The sequence below is a fragment of the Callithrix jacchus genome, chromosome 15 (genome assembly GCF_049354715.1).
Source record: "Callithrix jacchus isolate 240 chromosome 15, calJac240_pri, whole genome shotgun sequence".
Taxonomy (NCBI): Eukaryota; Metazoa; Chordata; class Mammalia; order Primates; family Cebidae; genus Callithrix; species Callithrix jacchus.
In genome coordinates, this window is record NC_133516.1 from 51,563,078 (window position 1) to 51,583,407 (window position 20,330).

Below are 20,330 nucleotides of genomic sequence, written 5' to 3' on the forward strand. Positions count from 1 at the left end.
TGGGGAGAGAGGAGGGAGAGGAGCTGCTGACATTGAAAATGAATCCAAACAGGAGTTGCTCTAGCGGTGTCCACCACGTTGCTTCTCCCCCGTCTGGCCTTCTGGGAGTTGTAGTTTTTGTGGGAGTGACTCCCCAGGCCAGCCGGGAATACCCCGCCCGGATCGAACTACAGATCCCAGGCGGCGCTCGGCCGTCGGCCCCTCCCTCCCGGGTGCCAGTGTAAACTCCCCGCTCGTTGGCGGGCGGCCGCGAGCCGGCGAGCGGGCAGAGCTCTGCACTGCGCGGGGGCGCACGACTCGGGGGACCCAGGCCCAGCTACCTTGCCTCCGCCCCCGGGCTCTGTTCTCACTTTTGAGCTGTGGAAGGACGGGAAGCGGGAGCCATGCAGTCGGAATCGGGGATAGTGCCGGATTTCGAAGTAGGAGAGGAGTTTCATGAAGAGCCCAAAACCTATTACGAACTCAAAAGTCAACCTCTGAAGAGCAGGTGAGTGGTGACAGCTGGGCAGAGGCGCGACGGGCGGCTGGGGGGCGCTGCGTCTGCCACTCCGGGGCGAGGAGAGCGGATCGTGGGAGCTCTGGGACAAGGACCCAGTGCCCTTGCCCCGGGGCGGAGGGCGAACTGCCCCTCGCAGTTGGGGGCCGCGCTCGCCCGGCCCAAGTGCGCTTCTAGGAGGCTCGGTTGGAGCGCACTTCGGGGGGCGCTGCGGTAGCCGGGGGCGGAGCGTCCCGGCTCGGGGACCCTCGGCAGGGGATGCCAGCTGCTGAGACTGAGTGGGGGCTGGGGAGCGACCTGGCGCGCTGTGGGGGAGGAGGAGCGCCTGGCCGGGACGCTGCTGTCCCGACGAGACGGGAGAGAAAGAGTTCTAGTGAACCCCCTTTGTGAAGATCCCAGCGGGTTGAGGGCGTGGACAGGGAGAGCTTTGGATGGATTGAGATGCAATATTGGAGGGAAGCAGTTAGTTTGATTGTAGTCACCTCTTGGGAGTCCAGTCCCTGTGGGGAAATCGGCCCTTGGCCGCTTGCAGGTGAGGGTTCTCTGGGCTCCGCCTCTCACCTCCAGACCGCTCCACGCGGGCGCGGGAGGGGCGAGTGCAGCGGTGGGTGTGTCCCCTAGTCCAGGTTAAACTCCCTGTAAATAGAGTCGCATTCAAAACCAGGCCTTCCCTGAAGAGGGGAAATGAGCCTTGGTCTTGGGGGATACTGGGACTGTACCTTGCTTGACAGAGACACGTGTTTAATTCGCTGGGGTCTTCAAAAACTTTTTAGGAGAGGAGTAAAGACATCCACTGCTCCGACGCCCCATCTCTTCTACTGCCCACTTCCTTTGCGCCAGCTTTTTTGCTGCCTCCATTGTCACTTGTCTGTCAAAATGTATTGGGTATCTTCCGTTCTCTCTGTCCGGCGGCCACTCTGGACTCGTCGCACTTCTCATTTACAGTGTTTACTAAAAGGGACATGGTCAGTGGAGGTTGGAATAGCAGAGAAGGGTTTATTTCCATCCTGCTAAGCTGTGAGCTAGGATAAGGCTATCATTGGAAGCATCCAGCAGGACTTCTGCACCCGGCTGTACCTTCCTGCCCTGCCCTTCGCTGTGGGTGGGGCCTGGGTGAATGGGCCTGGCTGGCAGAGTGGGAGAAGGTCCTGAAATGAGGGTGAGTGAAGAAGGGCAACCGAATGAAGAGCCAGGTGGTGTAATCTTGGCCTCTGGTGAGCACTGGGCTGGTTCCTTTTCTAGCGGAAAGTGCAACCAGGTTTATTTCCTTCAGGGCTGTGGCAGGACTCTTCATCCCACTTGGGAAAGAAAATCTGGGAACAGCGGACCCACTGACTGCCACTGCTGAAGAAGCCTCTTTGTAGATGCTTCACGGCAGATTGGAAGGAGACCGCCTAAGCAGTTTGACCTATAAAACCAGCCTTTAGTTGGTGGTTTTTCCTCATAATGGCCGTTTTGTGTGTGAGCATAGATTGTGTGTGTTGGGGGCTGGGGGTTTTGGGTAATATTGTGTGAAGGGTATTGTTGGTTATGCTCATCAGGGCTTTATCTGCATTCGGCTGAAGGGACCAGTGTTTTACTGGGCAGTCTCTGCTTCTGCTTCTATAAGCAAATGCTTACATGGCCAGAATGAGGGAATGAGTGTGTGTGTGTGGAATCCTGAAAGAAATGAATTAACTGGACTGTTTGGAACATTTCTGATGGTGGCTGATACATAACATTAAATCAGTTTGAGAGAGCGAGGAAAATACCATCTGGAAAAACCCAAATGAGTGCCGTGAAACTCATGTTGAACGATTTGGGCCTGTTCTTTTTCAGAGTCAGCAAAAAATGACTTGCAAGGGTGAACATCCTCAGTAGTTGGCTAGCAGGCACGTGTCAGGAAAATTGTGGGTATGTGGGAAGAAATGGCTTCACACGTTAATGCTAGAAACAGGTGTAGGCCTGAACCAGCAGGGAAAGGAAGGCTAAATTAAAAAAAGTTGTTGTAAAACTTGTATATGGAGCACACACATGCTCTTTGAAATAAACCAGTTAAATAAACTCTGTGAATAAATATATGGAGTTGGCGACATTTCTCTGTACTGTTTCCCACAGTTGTCTAAGGTATTGTCCTCGACATCTGTTGTGTGACTTAAAAGGGCTACACATTGTTCTGGGCCTCTCTCATTGCTTTTTGTCTTATGTCTTTGCTGGGGCACCTCATTTCTTATAAGTCTTTATTGGAAAAAGTTGAAATTGATATGTTAAGACTGCTGTAGCCATTCTGCCTATCAACTGTCTTCTCTGGATTGTCCCTTAGAGTTGAAAATATGTCCAGAATCTGCCTGCTTCTTACCAACTCCTCTGCTACCACTTTGGTCCAAGCCACCATCAGCTCTTGCCTGGATTATTGCAGTAGTCTTTTAAACTGCAATAACCACATTTAGTGAATTTTCAGTATAGTAGCTACAATGTTCCTGTTAAAACTGATTTTCAATAGGAGGTGATTTTGCCCCTGAGGTCATTTGACAGTGTCTGGAGACATTTGTGATTGTTACAATGGAAGGGATCATTACCAATCTCTGGTAGGTGGAGGCCAGGGATGCTGCTAAACATCTCACAGTGCACAGGACAGCCCCCACAACGAAGGATTCTCTGGTCCCAAATTGTTAATAGTGCTGAGGTCAAGCAACCCTGTGTTAAACCTCAAGTCTGAACTCTGTCATTCTCTGCCCAGAACCTGCCCATGGCTCCCAGTTTCTCTCAGTAAAATTTGAGGTTCTTAAGATGTCAGCTCTAACCTTATCTCTTTCTGCCTGCCTCCTACCTCCCTCTGCTGCAGCCAGGCTGGTTTCCTCACTGTTTTTGGAAAACCCCAGGTCCTTCCACTGCTGGACATTTGTATATTGCACTTGCTTTGACCATCTTTTGCCTAGACAGACCCAGTGCTCACTCTCCCATCAAGAAGTAGGTGCCTGCCTCAAGGGTCTTAAGAATATTCAGTGTGACATTGACTGTGGGAAAGTATTAGCATGGTGGCTGGGACATAGTAAGTGCTCAGGAAATGTTAGCAGATTTTTTGTTATTTTCTCTACAGTTCTTTCTTTAAACATCATTCCCATCACACTCATAATGTGGCCCTTTTTGATCACAGTGTTTGCAATTGTTATTCTTCCAAACTCTGAGTTTTCCTTGTCCAGCTATGTTATTTTCCATAGTGCTTATATTATAATCTACTGTATAATTTTCTAATATGTTACATTTATTATGTGTATCTCCATGCTAAACTACAAGCTCTCGGGGAACAGGAATTTCTATTTGTTGCTTATTCACTCTTGTGTCACTAGAGCATAGAAAAAAGTTTCTCAACCTCAGTGCTGTTGATATTTTGGGCCAGATAATTCCTTGCCATGGAAGGTCCTATGCATTGCAGAATGTCCAGCAGCATCCTTTGGCCTCTTCCTACTAGAGCCAGTACTGCTGCTTCCATCAAATGTGGCAACCAAAAATGTCTCTGGACATTGTCAGATGTCCCATGGTGGGCAAAGTCACCCCCATTTCAGAACCACTGGCTTAGAACAATGCATAACACAATAAATATTTGTTTGAGTATATCTTCCTTTCTTCCTTAATACTATAATCCACTCAGGGTAAGGCGTTTGGTTTTTGGTTTTGCAGTGAACATTGTGTTCCTTTTAAAATAGGTATCTGCCGAGATTTCTCCAAAGAGGAATGTATATATTGTTCACTGAGGCTAAGCTCAGATATTCAAGTCTGTCATGAAGAAGGACATGTTTCATTTCTAACCCAGACGTCTTTGCCTTCAGGAATCTGAAGTTGCTACATTTAGATTATATGAATCTCATTTTGGTCATGTTGGTGGGTAAGGCTGTGTCATAGGAAGACACATGCTATGGGAACAGGTTCTAATGAATTGTTTGAACACTGTTTCCTCCAACAAGGTTTTTGAAACTTTTGTGTGTTCTCCTGGGAATGAGTTTTGAATGGTGGGTGGCAGAGGAAAAGTGCTGAATATTTAGAGAAAGCCAAGAATTCACACAGGCATAGTCATGGCAGGGAAACAAATGTGAAACTGTTGAATGAGCTCCTAGGGGCAAGGGAAGTGTCTACAGGTCTTTTGGACCTAAAAATATTTTAAAATATAGTATCATCTTTAAGGCTCACAGTCCTTTTGTTTGTTTTACTCAGTACATGTGGGTTTGTAGTCCTTCATGTCCTTTTCCTGGACAGACTTCACAGTTGGCTTAATTTAATTCCAATTTCTTCTTAAATCCTTAGTACTATTTTAGACAGCTATTATTAAATTTTCTGCAAATTACAAATGGGAACGAAATGAGTATTAAATTTATCATGCCAGGATAGAATACAGTAGTGGTTCCCAAATGCTGATTCAAAAAGGTTTATGAACTTTTCAAGTTTCAGGGTGAAATGAGAAAGACAAAGACTGTTGTGTCATACACATACCTACACATATTTGGGCATATGGCTGCTGCCATTTCTTGGACTTATGCTGAGATATTTCCCTCCTGTCTTCTTATTAAAAAATGCCCTTTCTTTGATGACATGATAATTCATTCTTGGCAAAACAAAACTGTCAATCAATCATTTTTTGTTTTCTGAAAGTTTTCTTGTGTTTTTGATCTGTCCAATCTGCAGGGAACCACTAGCATAGAGATGACGAGCCTTGTTCTAGTATTGGTGTCTGTGCCTAACTAGCTGGGTGACTGTGGGCAGGCTGGGTGACGTCTGATTTCGGTTTCCTCAACTGGCAAATAGGGCCTGCCTCCAGGAGTCTTAAGAACATAAGGTGACATTGAGTGTGGGAAAAGTATTAGCATGGTGCCTGGCACAGAGTAAGTGCTCAGTAAATTTCAGCAGATGTTCTTCTTATTACTTTCTTTATTACTTATCAGTGAGCACTGGCATTTTGGAGGGTATTCGCATTTGCTTGACTATGGTTGTCTTCTCTGAGGCACGTGTTGTTGTGCAATACAGTTCTCTCAATGTTAGTAAATTCAGTTTTGCTTTTCTTCTAATGAGGTGTTCAGATAAATAATTTGCATTTTATAGTTTTCATCTAATCATTAATAATTCTTTTATACTAGTTAAATAGTCTGCTGTATAATTTTCTAATATGTTACGTTTATTACATGTATCTATCTCCACGCTAGACTGCAAGCTCCAAGGGAACAGGGATTTCTGTTAGTTCCGTGTTCACTATTGTGTCCCCAGAGCCTAAAACAAAAAAATTCAGTGCATCCATAAAAATTCATGTTCAACATGTATTTGTCGAGTCCCAGTATGTGCAAATTAATACTAATCATGATGGGTAACATTTATTGAGTGCTTACTACGTGGAAGTCTGTTCTAAGTGTTTTTGCGTGTGTAAAACATACTTAATCTTTGAGAAATCTGCATGAGGTGATCATAATAAACAAAAATAGTAATGATATTAATTATAATTTTTGAAACAGTTAACACTTATCTAGTGCTTCCTATGTGCCAGGCACTATTCTGAATATAAACTCTGCATTACCTCTGTTAATGCAAAGTTAATTCAACTTTGGATGTATGTATTGGTTTATTATTCTCATTCTACAGAGAGGGAAACTGAGGTATGCCAAGTAGGTGGAGCCTGGATTTAAACTGAGGTCATATAACTATAGCTGTGTGCTCTTGTCCTCTAGCCTCTGCTATGCCTGAGTGATTGTGCAAAATTCAAAGATACATCACACTGTGCTCTCCCTGTGTGGTGAGAGAAAGAGAACTCACAGATCTAGCTCATTATACAAGGCAGAGTGGTACCTGTGGCAGTGTGGGCATCAGTAATTGGCAGCATTTAAGAGAGGAAAAGGAACTGGGAGGCAGTTTTTTGGACAAATAGGGGTATTTGAATTTGGCCTTCAAAGTGAAACAATAGTCAAATGTATTTCTCCACACTATTTTTGTTTGTTTGTTTGTTTCACGCTTGATACCCAGGCTGGAGTGCAATGGTGCGATCTTGGCTCACTGCAACCTCCGCCTCCTGGGTTCAGGCAATTCTCCTGCCTCAGCCTCCTGAGTAGCTGGGATTACAGGCACGCGCCACCATGCCCAGCTAATTTTTTGTATTTTTAGTAGAGACAGGGTTTCACCATGTTGACCAGGATGGTCTCAATCTCTTGACCTTGTGATCCACCCGCCTCGGCCTCCCAAAGTGCTGGGATTACAGGCTTGAGCCACCGCGCCCGGCCCACACTATTAAATAAAATGTTAGACACCTTGGAGGGCATGATCCTAAAGTAGACATTTAGGGTTTTTGTTTGCCTTTTAGACTCCTAACACTTCTTTAAGCTCTTCTTTGTGGTCTCTGGGCACCTGTGCTATCTCGTGGTGGCAGAGAGGCTGCATGCATATGGACAGGTTTAGAGGGAACCCTACTTAAGTGCTGTCCTTGGTCACTGTTTTGCCACTTAACTACTACATCCGTGTTCAAGATATTTAACTTCTTGCAGTCTCAATTTCTTTAAGCTGTAAAATGAGGTCAATAGTGCCCATCCTCTTAGGGTTGGTAGAACTTTTAAAACTAAGCAAAAATGTATAAATGTGTTTAGCATAGCACCTAGCACTGTTAGTGAATGAGATTAATTCCTCCTTTTCTAGTAGAATTTTACCGTGATAGCAGTTTTTACCTTCCTCTTAAGAATAACTAAAACGTGTGTAGAATCATGCATCCAAAGCAAAATAGACAAGATTGAGGTGCCTCAACCTGCAGATGTTCAAATTTTACTATGCTGATTTGTTTTGTGATATGATTAGATGGAACACTTGATTAAAGTGGGATTCTCAGTCTTGGTTTTGTTTGTTATTGGAGATTTCCTTTTCCCGATTACTACTATTTATAGATTTTATTTAAGTGGGTGTATGCTTAATTCCCTTTGAGTTCTGCAGTGCAGTTTGCACAGGCTGATGTTTATATCTGCTCCAGTTGTGCAAGAAGTGGAAAATATCCTTTTTTTAGAACAGATCACATGTGCTTACTGTCAGGAATAGGACCTCAGTGTAAAAAAATGTATCTTGGGACAAATCAAAGTTACTAAATTTCCCCCTCCAACTGCTTTGTTTCAGAACTGGCAGTATTATGATAAATAATAGGAAAAAAAAATCCTCGGCTACTTTTTTTTTGTCATCTTTCAAGGACAATAAGCGAGAGTTTCATTTGTTTTTTTGTGTGTATGTGTGTGTGTTTGAAGTATGAAATGTACTTTGCTGAGGGTTTGTCTAATCGGAATAAATTACAAAAATATGTTTGACTACACTCCAAGTATGCATTATTTGGAGAAAATAATCATCAAGACAGGTCAAAGATATTAAATGCAGTCACCACAAGCTTTTGATATTGTAAAAGCAAATTTGCAGTTTATTAGAAGGTTTTTGTGAGTCTAGTGAACATTGTGTACTCTGAGGATAAGAATTATACCAAGGAATAAGTCTACATCTTTATTGATACCAGTGAGGTTGAGAAGACCCACAAGGAGGTCTGGGATCTCTGTTGAAATTTCTTCACCTCCCGTTCTATTGCAAAGGATCTTGGCAGAAGGACCAGGTTTGGCTTCTTAATGGTAAGCTTAGTTTTCTAGCCCACTTCTGAAATGTGGCTTTCTTATTTCTTTGCCTCCTCTTTCCCTCCTGTGGCTTTGGATGCTGTGAAGAGTAAAGAAGTGTACCTTTGGAGTGTTCACCTGAGACCTCTGTCCTGGGATTCAGAGTGATGAGGCTTTTATCTGTAATAGCGAACATCTCTGCAGACTTCTCAAGCACTGGGCACTGAGTGTCAGGCTCTGTGCTGGCCGTAGGGAATCAAGTGGAGAAGCAAATGCATTCCTACTAGCATGGTGCATACATCTTGGAGGTGGGGCACAGTTAATAATAAACCAAATACATGAGCAAGATAAGTTTTGCTAACTGCTATGGAAATCAAACAGAGCATTATTGGTAGAATGTGCCTGTGAAAGAAGGGGACTTTTTATTAGATTGGGTAATCAGGAATGACCTGTTGGAAGAAGTGATTTTGAGGCAAGACTGAATGTCTGACATAAAGGTACAAATCTAGACACTACCATGTACTAGCTCTGTGACTTTGGTCAAGTGGTACAACCTTTGTGAACTCCAATTTCTTCTTCTGTAAAATGGGACAGTTGCCACTTGCAAGGCTGTTGTGAAGATAAAAGGTAACGTATGTAAAGCAGCTGAAGTTAGACTTGAGGCTTAATAGGTGTTCAGGGCTACCCACAGGATTGGTTGAAGTTAATATATGAATAGTGGAAAAAGAAACATAGACATTAATCTTTGTTATAACTCAGTCTTAAGTGTTTTCCTAATGTTGAGTGAGTCAGAGACTCATGCTTGTCTTTATAAACCTAATCCTGGACTGAAAGAGGAGATGGGTCTTGTTATTTTTACTATCCTTTCTTTCCTCCAGGATCATCCTACTTGATGTCATCCCTTGTTCTCCTGACTGTTGTTGTCCTGACATTATTCATGTCTGACCATTCTTAGCCTAGGTACAGTTTTTGGCGCTGGATTTTTAATTACTTTTTTGGTGTTAAGGAGAGGTCCAAGTAACTGAGGATTAAAAAGGAAAGCCTGAGATTGATTTCACAAAACATACACGCCCACCATGAACAAATAACCAGTGTAGAACTCCTGACTCCTAGTCCTGTGTTTCAGTCCTGAGATCACACTTCCTGTCCATTCTGCTGTGAAAATGTCAGTGTTGGTGCAGAAACAAAAAAGAAGAAGTTCTCCTCCTACACACCACCTCCAGTGTTCACGAACTTTGACATCCACAGGCAATGGTGTGTATTTAATTTGACTTTAAAAAAACTCTTCAAAGCATTTGGATTTTAGTAGCTGTGTTCTTTGATTCAAGTACCCTTAGATTGATGACTTTCTTTTTTTTTTTCTTGAGATAGAGTCTTGTTCTTTTGCCCAGGCTGGAGTGCAATGGCACGATCTTGGCTCACTGCAACCTCTACCCTGGGGTTCAAGCAGTTTTCCTGCCTCAGCCTCCCAAGTAATTGGGATTACAGATGTGTATCCCCATGCCTTGCTAATTTTTTTGTATTTTAGTAGAGCACCTCTACTTGTTGACCGGGCTGGACTTGAACCCCTGACCTCAGGTGATCCACCTGCCTTGGTCTCCCAAAGTACTAGGATTACAGGCGTGAGCCACTGTGCCTGGCCAGAGTGATAACTTTCAAAAGGAAAAATCCTGAGTCGTGTGAGAACAAATATTTTAAATCTAAATGCATACCCTATAGAGGGCACTGGTATAATTCTGTCGTATAAGAAATTGTGCCTTATTGAGCAATTTCAGGAAGGGATCTGTGGTCTTCACCCTCCCCACCCCTGCCTCTTCTCCAAAGTGGGGTAACTTGCTGAATCATTCACACACATTTTTCAGTTTTTCCATGTGATTAAGGGCATCATTGGAAAAGTGGTTGTCCCCACTATTGTGAGAACACATAGCTTGCATTTGTAGAATAGGTTTCCTTCTGGGAAGGTTGACTTGTCTCGATGGGAAGAAGACTTGAGGCAGAGAGGTTTCACTTAGCCTGGTGGCTGTGGTTATATATGAAATTATGAAATGACAGACAGGAAGGCTATTTTTACTTTGGTACCTTTACCATAAAATGTTCCCAAATACTAACTGGTTCTTGGAGGCATGTTTTTCAAAAATATACTTTTTATTTTTACAGCTAAAGATCTGAAATTTGGTGAAAGAAAATGCTCATGGAAATCGTAAAGATGGTTTCCTTGTTTAACTCAGGACCAAGCTCAGTCCTGGTGAAGGCTACCAGAGAACCTCACTGAGATGTAGCCGCATTGTACCTCTTGCCTGCAGTGTGTCCTAAATTGGTGGAGATAGTGTTCTAAAACTTTCATGAACTAATGCACCGATATGTCATTGGTCAAATTTTAACATTCCCTTCCATCCAAAAGACCAGGTATATTTTTGTTATTGCTTTGTTTTGTTTTTAGCATTTGAATTTTTTCAGTGAAAGGTGGAAAGGTATTATTTCAATGTTAGCTTTGCTCTGTTGTATTAGTGAGCCTGCATAGTTGCACCATCTAAATTTAGGATGTTGGCACCTCAGCCAATAAGAACCCGTTGTAACTAATTCATAATGCTTTTGGCAGAGAACGCCTATGAATAAATATTAAAATAGTGTTGGCCAGTTTAGGCCATTTACTTTCAAGGGAAGATGGTGACCCCAACTATGCATTCTTGAAAATTTTATTTATTTATTTTTAAAGGAAGAGTTTATACTAGCTTATATGAAGTAATACCTAAAAATATAAGCAGCTGGCATGATTGCTGGTCACATTCCAAATCAAGGTTTACCCATTTGCTGCAAAGAAGTATGCTTGAAGGATAACTTGTAAGAGGTTGGCCACCGGCTTGTGTGTGTAATCAATCAGCGTGTAGACTTTTTGGAACTGCACCTTGTATCATCTTAGCACGGTAATTTTTCCACTGGTCTTTGGGTAGGTACACACTAATAATGTTGTCTATCTAGGCAAATGTGGGATGAGTAAATGCTAAATGATAGGATTTTGGAAGGTAGTTCTAACAATACTGATTATATATGTAAGTTTTAAATCTTTGTTGATTTGGCAATTAATGAGAAGGTTTGATGGTGCTTGCTTGGTCTTAATATCAAAATCAGTAAAGTGCACGATGTAACGGCAGGGAGCTGAATGGCAAGGATAATTAATTGGGATTTGTTTTTGGGAGTCAATGATACCACATGCCAATCTGCTGTCTTTAGGGAGTCTCTCCCTAATGTAACCCCTCTTTCTAACTTTTGGGTTCATATACCTCATATCTTTCTGAACAGGTCAATTTCATGGTTCCAGGAGTGGAGAATTGGTTATAGGCCTGGCCACATATCCTTGTCACAGGGATTAGTTTCATGGAGGTAAACATTGTTCAAAGTGAATCCCAGGATTTTCTTGGGTCCTACCGCATCAGTAATGTAGATCTGATAACTAACTTTCTAGAGGAAATTAGGGAGCTTTCTTTTCTTTTCTTTTTTTGTAATAGTGAGTAATTATTATCAATGATTATCTCTGGGCTGACAATACAGCAATACAAGTAACTCTTCTTTTTTTTTTTTTCAACTAAATGTATTCTGATCTGGGGAATTTTTTATTTCAAAATAGCAATACAAGAGTATTTAATATGGAGATATGAGGTAAATCATATAATCATATAATCATTATCCTAATGATTTGTGGTAAAATCATTAGGGCAATGGCTCTTAAACTCAAGTGTGCATCAGCATACCCTGTAGAGCTTATTAAAACAGATAGCAGGGACAGAAACTCCCACAGTTTCTGTTCAGTAGGTCTGGGGTAAGGTCTGAGAATTTGCATTTTGAACATGTTTCTAAATGTTGCTGAAACTGAACTTGTTTTCAAAGTGTCTGGGAATCACACTTTCAAAATCATGGCACCAAGGTCGTGGTGATGATGTTGGGGGATGATTTGCTTGATGAACTTGGAATAGAAAGCATTGCATATATGTGGTATACAAATAATATATAGGCTTGGGTGACAGAACACTCACATTTACCATGTTTAATCAGAAAATGAATTTATTGGTTAAATAACAGAAAAGTCTAAAGATGGGGCTAACTAGGCCTTTCAAGGATAGGATTCTTGGTTATGTAATATGATCTCTGAGTGACTTAGAGTTAACCTAGCTTTACTACCATAAGGAACCCTGGCCCAAATCTCAAAAAGGGGTTGTATTTTAATCTACACTCTTAAAGTGTGAAACTTGAAGCATACTGCAGTCACTTGACTGAAAGTTTTGGTTGAGAAACAGCGTGATGGTGGTTTTGGGCATGTCCACATGACCAAATTGTTTTTCACAAAACTTCTGCTGAATAAAATGTGAAATACTACTGTCAGCCTGTTTTCCTGTCTTAATGAATTCCAGATAGTTTGTAGAGTGTGGGAGCTTCCAAAACAGAGAGGTGGAATGGATGTGACCAGCCAGCATCTGTTTTGTCACAAATGAGGATGTCCTGACATAATGGAATCGTTCCCCTTGTTCTGAATCTCACCAAGCTGTTCACTTCTCTGATCATGAGGTACAGACTGTGAGAGGGAAGGGCAAGGCCAATGTCATGTAACAGAAGCCGAAAGAAAAATTCTAGATTCCTTACTTACCAGGAAATTCAGCCTACCCCTATGTTTCATCCACTCAGACCCAAGCATTTTGATTTTTTTTTCCTGCATGTTGATGTTCTTTAGAGAAAAAGTCCTGATCTGTTCTTATTGTAAACTGGTTAAGAGTTCCAACCAGTCAGATAAGTCTAAACTACAGAGGAAGACAGATTTGAACTTTAATTCCAATTTGGCCACTTACTGGCTATATATATATATCTTTGGACGAGTTATTCTTGTGGCCTCTGTTTCAGCAGAGGCAAATATGGTTTGGATCTCTGTCTCCACCAAATCTCATGTGAGACTGTAATCCCCAGTGTTGCAGGTAGGGCCTGGTGAGTGAGTCTTCATGAGATCTAGTCTAGTCATTTACGAGTGTGTAGCACCTCCCCTGTCATTCTTTCTAGTTTCTGCTCTCACCATGTGAGATGCCTCACTCCTTCACTCCCCCTTTGCCTTTTGCCATGATTTCAGGTTTCCTGAGGCCTCCCCTGAAGCTGAGCAGATGCCAGCGTCATGCTTTCTCTGGAACCATGAAGCACCGTGGTTTAATTACCCCATGGAACCATAAGTGAATTAAACTTCTTTTCTTTATAAGTTACCCAGCCTCAGGTATTTCTTTATAGCAATCTGGACTAATATAGAAAGTTGGCACCAAAGAGTGGGGCATTGCTATAAAGATACCTGAAAATGTGGAAGCAGCTTTGGAATTGGATATAACAGGAAGAGGTTGGAAGAATTTGGAGGGCTCAGAAGATGACAGGAAGATGAGGAAAAGTTTGCAATTTCCTAGAGGCTGGTTAAATGGTTGTGAACAAAATGCTGGTAATGATATGGACAGTGAAGTCCAGGCTGAGGTGATCTTGATGGAAATGAGGAACTCATTGGAAACTGCAGTAAAAGTCACTTTTGTTATGTGTTAGCAAGTAGGTTGGCTGCATCATGCCCCTGCCCTTGGGATCTGTGGAACTTTGAACTTGAGATTTATGATTTAGGTACCTGGAAGAAGAAATTTCTAAGCAGCAAAGTATTCAAGATGCAGCCTTGCTGCTCCTAACAACCTATACTTATATGTATGAGCAAAGAAATTACCTAAATTTGAACTAGTATTTAAAGAGAGAGCAGAGCATAAAAGTTTGGAAAATTTACAGCCTGGCCATGTGGTAATAAAGAAAAGTCCACTTTCCGGGGAGTAATTCAAGAAGCCTACAGAAATTTGCTTAAGTAAAAAGGGGACAAGTGCTAATATCCTAGACAATGGGGAGAAGGCCTCAAAGGCATTTCAGAGAACTTCATGACAGACTCCCTCATCATATGCCCAGAAACCTAGAGGGACTGAATGGTTTCCTGGGCCAGGCCCAGGGCTCTGTTTCCTTGCATAGCCTTGGGATACTGCTCTCCATATTCTAGTTGCTGCAGCTCCAGCCATGGCTCATAGGGGCCCAGGTACAGCTTGGACCACTGTTTCCGGGGGTGCAAGCTATAAGCCTTGGTGGCTTCTATGTGGTATTAAGCCTGTAGCTACACATAGTGCAAGAGTTGGGGCTTGGGAGCCTCCACCTAGATTTCAGAGGATATATGGAAAAACTTGGATATCCAGGCAGAAGCCTGCTGCAGGGACAGAGCCCCCTTAAAGAAACTTTACTAGGATAATGCAGAGGGGAAATATGGGCTTGGAGCCCCTATGCAGAGTTCCCACTGGAGCACTGCCCAGTAGAGCTGTGAGAAGAATGCTACCATCCTCCAGACCCCAGAATGGTATATCTACTGGCAACTTGTGTTCTCAGCCTGGAAAAGCGACAGGCAGTCAATACCAGTCCTTGAGAGCAGCTGTGGGGGCTGAACCCTGCAAAGCCACAGGGGTGGAGCTGCCCAAGGCCTTGGGATTGCACTCATTGCACTAGTGAGCCCTGGATGTGAGACATAGAGTCAAATAAGGTTATTTTGGAGCTTTAAGTTTTAATGACTACCCTGCTGGGTTTCGGACTCACATGGAACCTGTAGCCCCTTTCTTTTGGCCAATGGAACAGGACTACTTACCCAAAGCCTATACTCCCATTTTATCTTGGAAATAACTTAATTGTTTTTGACTTCACTGGCTCGTAAGCAGAAGGGACTGGCCTTATCTCAGATGAGACTTTGGACTTTGGAGTTAATGCTGGAATAAGTTAAGAATTTGGGGACTGTTGGGAAGGCATGATAGTATTTTGCAATGTGAGAAGGAAGAAGTATATAGGATTTGGGTGACCAAGGGTGGAATGATATGGTTTGAATCTGTGTCTTCACCAAATATGTAATCCCCATCTCAAATTGTAATCCTCAATGTTGCATATGGGGCCTGGTTGGAGGCAATTGGATCATGGAGGTGGTTTCTCATGAATGGTTTAACAACATCCCCTTGGGGCTGTTCTTGTGATAGTGAGATCTGGTCATTTAAAAGTGTGGCACCTTCCCTGTCAGTCTCTCTCTCTCCCTCTCTCTTTCTCTCTCTCTCTCTTTCTTTCTTTTTTGAGACAGAGTCTCACTCTGTTGCCCAGGCTGGAGTGCAGTGGTGCAATCTAGGCTCACTGCAACATTTGCCTCCTGGGTTCAAGTGATTCTCCTGCCTCAGCCTCCTGAGTAGCTGGGATTACAGGTGCACACCATCATACCATGTTGGCCAGGCTAGTCTTGAACTCTGTTCCCCTTGGCCTGGCAAAGTGTTGGGATTACAGGTGTAAGCCACTGTGCCTGGCCCCCTGTCACTCTCTCTTTCTCCTGCTCCCACCATGTGAGATGCCTTGCTCCCACTTTGCTTTCTGCCATGATTTTAAGTTTCCTGAGGCCTCCCTAGAATCCAAAGAAATGCCAGCGTCATGCTTCCTGTACAGCTTGCAGAACCATGAACCAGTTAAATCTCTCTCTCTCTCTTTTTTTTTTTTGAAATAAATTACCCAGTCTCAGGTATTTTTTTTTTTTTGGTAGCAGTGTGAGAGTGGACTAATACAGAGGCTAAAAGAGGATACTGCATAATAATATGATCTAAGTTATGCGGTAATAATACACATTAAAAGAAATATATGGGTGGAGTGCTCAGCCCAACGCTTAGCTTTTAGTTCCCTCATTCTGATTACCTCTGTATCTATAGCATCAATGAGGTATTTGACTTGAACTTCTAGTTTTAGACACCTTAATAAAGAAAAAAAATGACTCAAAGAATATGGGGGTTGCAGGGAGAGGATCTATAGAACAACAGGGAGGAAGAGGGTGAGGGAGAAAGGAAGCTAAATAGTCTTTAAGTTAGGTAGTCAGCGTTAGGTATTTGGGAGTTGATACAGGTCAAATAGTGGCAAAAGGTGGGATGCCTAAGAGAAAGATATTTAAGGATGGCACATGCTATTTACATGCATGGTATTACTTTTGTTGCCAGAACGATTTTTGTCTTTTTCAACATGTTTCCTTTAATCATAATTATAGACTATATGTAGCTAGGTGGAGGAATAAATAATGAAAAGCACTAATTGGGGTTACACAATACCAGGGCTGTGTAGCATCGCTGTCTCAACATAGACATCTCTAATTCCTAACTGTCCTGTTTCAGCCTTGGCCATAGTGACTTCATGCCTTATCTTTTCCCACTTGACCTGGCAGTCTGTTTATATAGTTATCTTTATCCAATATAAGCCTTAAGGCCCTATATTCTTGAGCCTCACAATCTTTATATCTTTCACTCTTCTAGGATTTTTTTTTTTGTGTGTGTGTAATAGCAGTATATAGTCACTTTAGAGACTAGGATCTGAGTTTTCAGTGTTTTTTTCTTTTCCCCACACCAATATGATAGTTTGCTTTCCTTGATCATCACACAGTTTCTATCCTAAAAACTGTGGCTTAACTGGTCACTAGAAAACATAAAGGGGTAAAAAAAAGCAGAAAGGGGGGTTAGCCCAAATGTTATCCATCTTTCTCAGGGGAGAGATTTCCATTATATTACACATGTATGTGGATACCTTCATTAGCCATTGACTGAACTGTAACTTGGACAAAAGGGCGCCTACCTCATTGCATAGCTGCGAAGATTCAATAAGGTGATGAGATGCTACCTGTAGTAAGGTTACATTAGAGACCAGCTGCTGCTGTTCACCTTACTGCTGTTCTTCCTCCTATGCTATGGTTATTGCTTATCTCTGCCTATTGCTGTTTTGTGCTACTAGAACTTAGAAGTTTGCATAAGAATGGCAGAAACAGTTAATCATAGAAACATTTCTCTCTGCAGGTGGTATTGACTCTCTCATTGCCTTGTCACTCATTGTTCAACTCCTATGTATGAGAAAGAACATACAGTGTTTGGTTTTCTGTTCCTGTGATAGTTTGCTGAGAATGATGGTTTCCAGCTTCATCCATGTCCCTGCAAAGGACATATACGCATTATTTTTTATGGCTGCATACTATTCCATGGTGTATACATGCCACATTTTTTTATCCAGCCTATCATTGATGGGCATTTGGTTTGGTTCCAAGTCTTTGCTATTGTGAATAGTGCTGCAATTAAACATATGTGTGCACATGTCTTTATAGTAGAATGATTTGTAATCCTTTGGGTATATACCAACAATGGGATTGCTGGGTCAAATTGGTATTCTGGTTCTAGATCCTTGAGGAATTGCCACACTGTCTTCCACAATGGTTAAACTAATTTATACTCCTACCAACAGTGTGAAGCATTCCTATTTCTCTACATCCTCTCTGGCATTTGTTGTTTTCTGACTTTAATGATTGCCATTCTAACTGGCATGAGATGGTGTCTCATTGTGGTTTTGATTTGCATTTCTCTAATGACCAGTGATGTGAGCCACATTCTTGGCTGTATAAATGTCTTCTTTTGAGAAGTGTCTGTTTATATCCTTTACCCACTTTTTGATGGGGTTGTTTGTTTGTTTCTTGTAAATTTGTATAAGTTCCTTTTAGATTCTGGATATTAGACCTTTGTCAGATGGATAGATTGCAAAAATTTTCTCCCATTCTGTAGATTGTCTGGCAAGTTGTTAAACCTATATTAGCACTGGGTTGTAGCCCAGGAGTCTTCCAGACCACTTCCCCCAACTATCAGATGTTGTGTGCATAGAAACGAGATTACCAAGTTTGACTACCAACTAAAGTGAAGCATAATCTATCAGAATCCATATGTGTGTATATATATATTCATACAAACTTACGTAGGATTCTCAAGGCAGTATTTTTCAAAATATTTTCACACTTTCTCTAGTATTCTTACTAACCAAAACTGGACTCTTGGTTAAACAAGTTCCCATCCAGAGTTTTATAAGGAAAGAGGAAAAATGAAATTCTCCTTTTTTTGTGTAATTGAAACAAAAAGACAAACACACTGAAGAAAAAGACAGACAGATGTAGGTGCTGTAGAGTAAGTGCTTATGTGTTCAGAGAAGCTGTAAGCACAGTAGAGAAGGCAGCCGAGGAGGACTGGTCAGAAGTGGACTTGTGTGTTGGGCTTCTGAACTCTGCATTTTAGTGAGAGTACAGGATGAATCTGCTGTGTAGGCTGGTGTTGAAAGTTAGGACACCCTGAACTAGGGGGGAAGAGTTAGCTATCAAAGATAAAGAAAACAGTTTGGACATTTTCAGAATAGATATATTTCTTGAGCATCTAAATGCGCAGATTTTAAGAGATATGACTCTTACTCTTGTTTTTCCCAGAGTTATGGTTTGAGACTCATTTGTAGGATCTTCTGGCAAATTTTCCTTATCTTGTAGTATAAAAGGATACTTAGTAAGTATTTGTTGAGCTGGGGATCATGGGGATCAGAGATGGTCAAACTTGAACCACTTTTGCCTTTGGCAAGTGGGTGGCTGTTGAGTGATGGCATGGGCCCCAGATCAGACCATCAAAGACCAGAGGAGGTCTTTCTGGGAGAGGAAAAGAACATGCTTGGTGGTTACATCAGTTACCTTGAGGCTTGTGTGTGTGTGTGTGTGTGTGTATACACACACACATATATATATACATATATATATATATGCTCTCTCACCACTCAGAAGCATATAAAATATGTAAATACACACATACACATACACACACACACCTTTCCACTACTCAGAAATATATTTTATTTTACATTTTTTTTTTTAAAGACAGGATTTCACTCTATCTCCCAGACTAGTGTGCAGTGGTGCTATCATAGCTCGCTATAGCCTCAAACTCCTGGGCTCAAGGAATTCCCCTGCCTTAGACTCCGAGTAGCTAGAACTACAGGCATACACCACCATGCCCGGCTAATTAAATAAAATGTTCCTAGAGATGGGATCTCGCTTCATTGCCCATACTGATCTTGAACTCTTGGCCTGGAGCAATCCTCCTGCCTCAGAGTCCCAAAGCACTGGGATTACAGATGTGAACCTCTGTGCCCAGCTTGGAAATATATTTTAACTGGTATTCACTGAAGATGGCCTTTAGCTGTCACTTTGTTTAAAGGCTTTATTTTTAAAATAATGTGTCTTTTAATAAATCAGGTACCTTCTTATGTATCAATAGCTTAATCTGGTAATACTTACTTTATTATCTGTTAGTCCTCATGGGAACTGGGAATTTGTTAGTTCACTGGACATCTCAAGGTTCCAGGATACTGAGTGTCTGGATATTTGTTGAATAAAGAATGACCTAGGTGGCTGATGTGTTTCTGTTGTGCTAGAAGGGGTCAGTAAATTTTGGAAACTTTGTCAAATTCTTTCAGGAAAACGTGTAAGACATGATCCTATGATTTCTCTTGTTAGCTATGATCTCTTGTCATGTGTTACTGAGCCTTAATATCTTTACCTATAAAATGGGGCTAATGGCATTTCCTTCTTGGGATAACTGAGGATTCTAGAAGGTAATATGTAAAATGGCTAGCGTATGTACATTCTCAATACAAAGTTAGTAGTGGTGATGATTGTTACTGCTATTGGTGCTAAAGATATAGACTGCTAAAATACAGTCAGTTCTCATTATTTTTGTTTTATCAAGCTGCTACAAATACCAAATTAGCGAATACTGAAAGATTACCAGTAGGGATATACAGGATAAGTTCCTTAGAGCCTCTGGTCACAACATTTAATCAATCCATCAATAGATAACTTTATTTTATGTGTGTTGTGGTGTAAAGACACATTATTTAATATATATTGTTGATTCATTAACATTGAACTCATGGCCAGCAACACTATAACTTCACTGACTTAGGAACACTAGACAGCACTTTAGCACTAAGTTTGGGTGCCATATTGAATAGGGGAGTCACCAACAAAAACACAAAAGTGCAAAAAATATGGCACTACATAGACTGTGAAAAGGACACTTGTTTACAATATGATGTGACATCTGAAAGGAGAAGGCAGACCATCACCTTGTTTGACCTCAGTTGGTAACGTGAATGTTGGGAGGCTCAAATTTCTTGCTGTTCTGTGCATGTGATTGATTGACTGTAAAAACTTTGAGAATATTGATTTTGGGGTTACAAATCAATACTTTTAGTAAGTAGGTGAATTTGCAAGTGAGGAATCCATGAATAATGAGTGTTGACTATATTAAAAACTGTTTTCTTGCATCTGTATTTCTCTAGTGGTTTTTCCTCTGGACTAA

General features: G+C 41.7%; 1 protein-coding gene across 9 annotated transcripts in view; it reads left to right on the forward strand.

Moving 5' to 3' along the window:
* The first annotated feature begins 245 nt into the window (after window positions 1–245).
* Window positions 246–20,330, forward strand: part of MITF (melanocyte inducing transcription factor) — a 230,986-nt gene continuing 210,901 nt past the window's right edge. For 8 of the 9 annotated variants that reach the window (XM_008982006.4, XM_002758544.6, XM_008982009.4 and 5 more), the window contains exon 1: window positions 246–487. In XM_008982006.4, the coding sequence (XP_008980254.1) occupies window positions 384–487 (104 nt within the window). In that variant the 5' untranslated portion in view covers window positions 246–383. Of the gene's footprint in view, window positions 488–1,611; window positions 1,711–20,330 lie in introns of those variants that run through there. The other variant, XM_035276096.3, reaches the window with a different exon arrangement.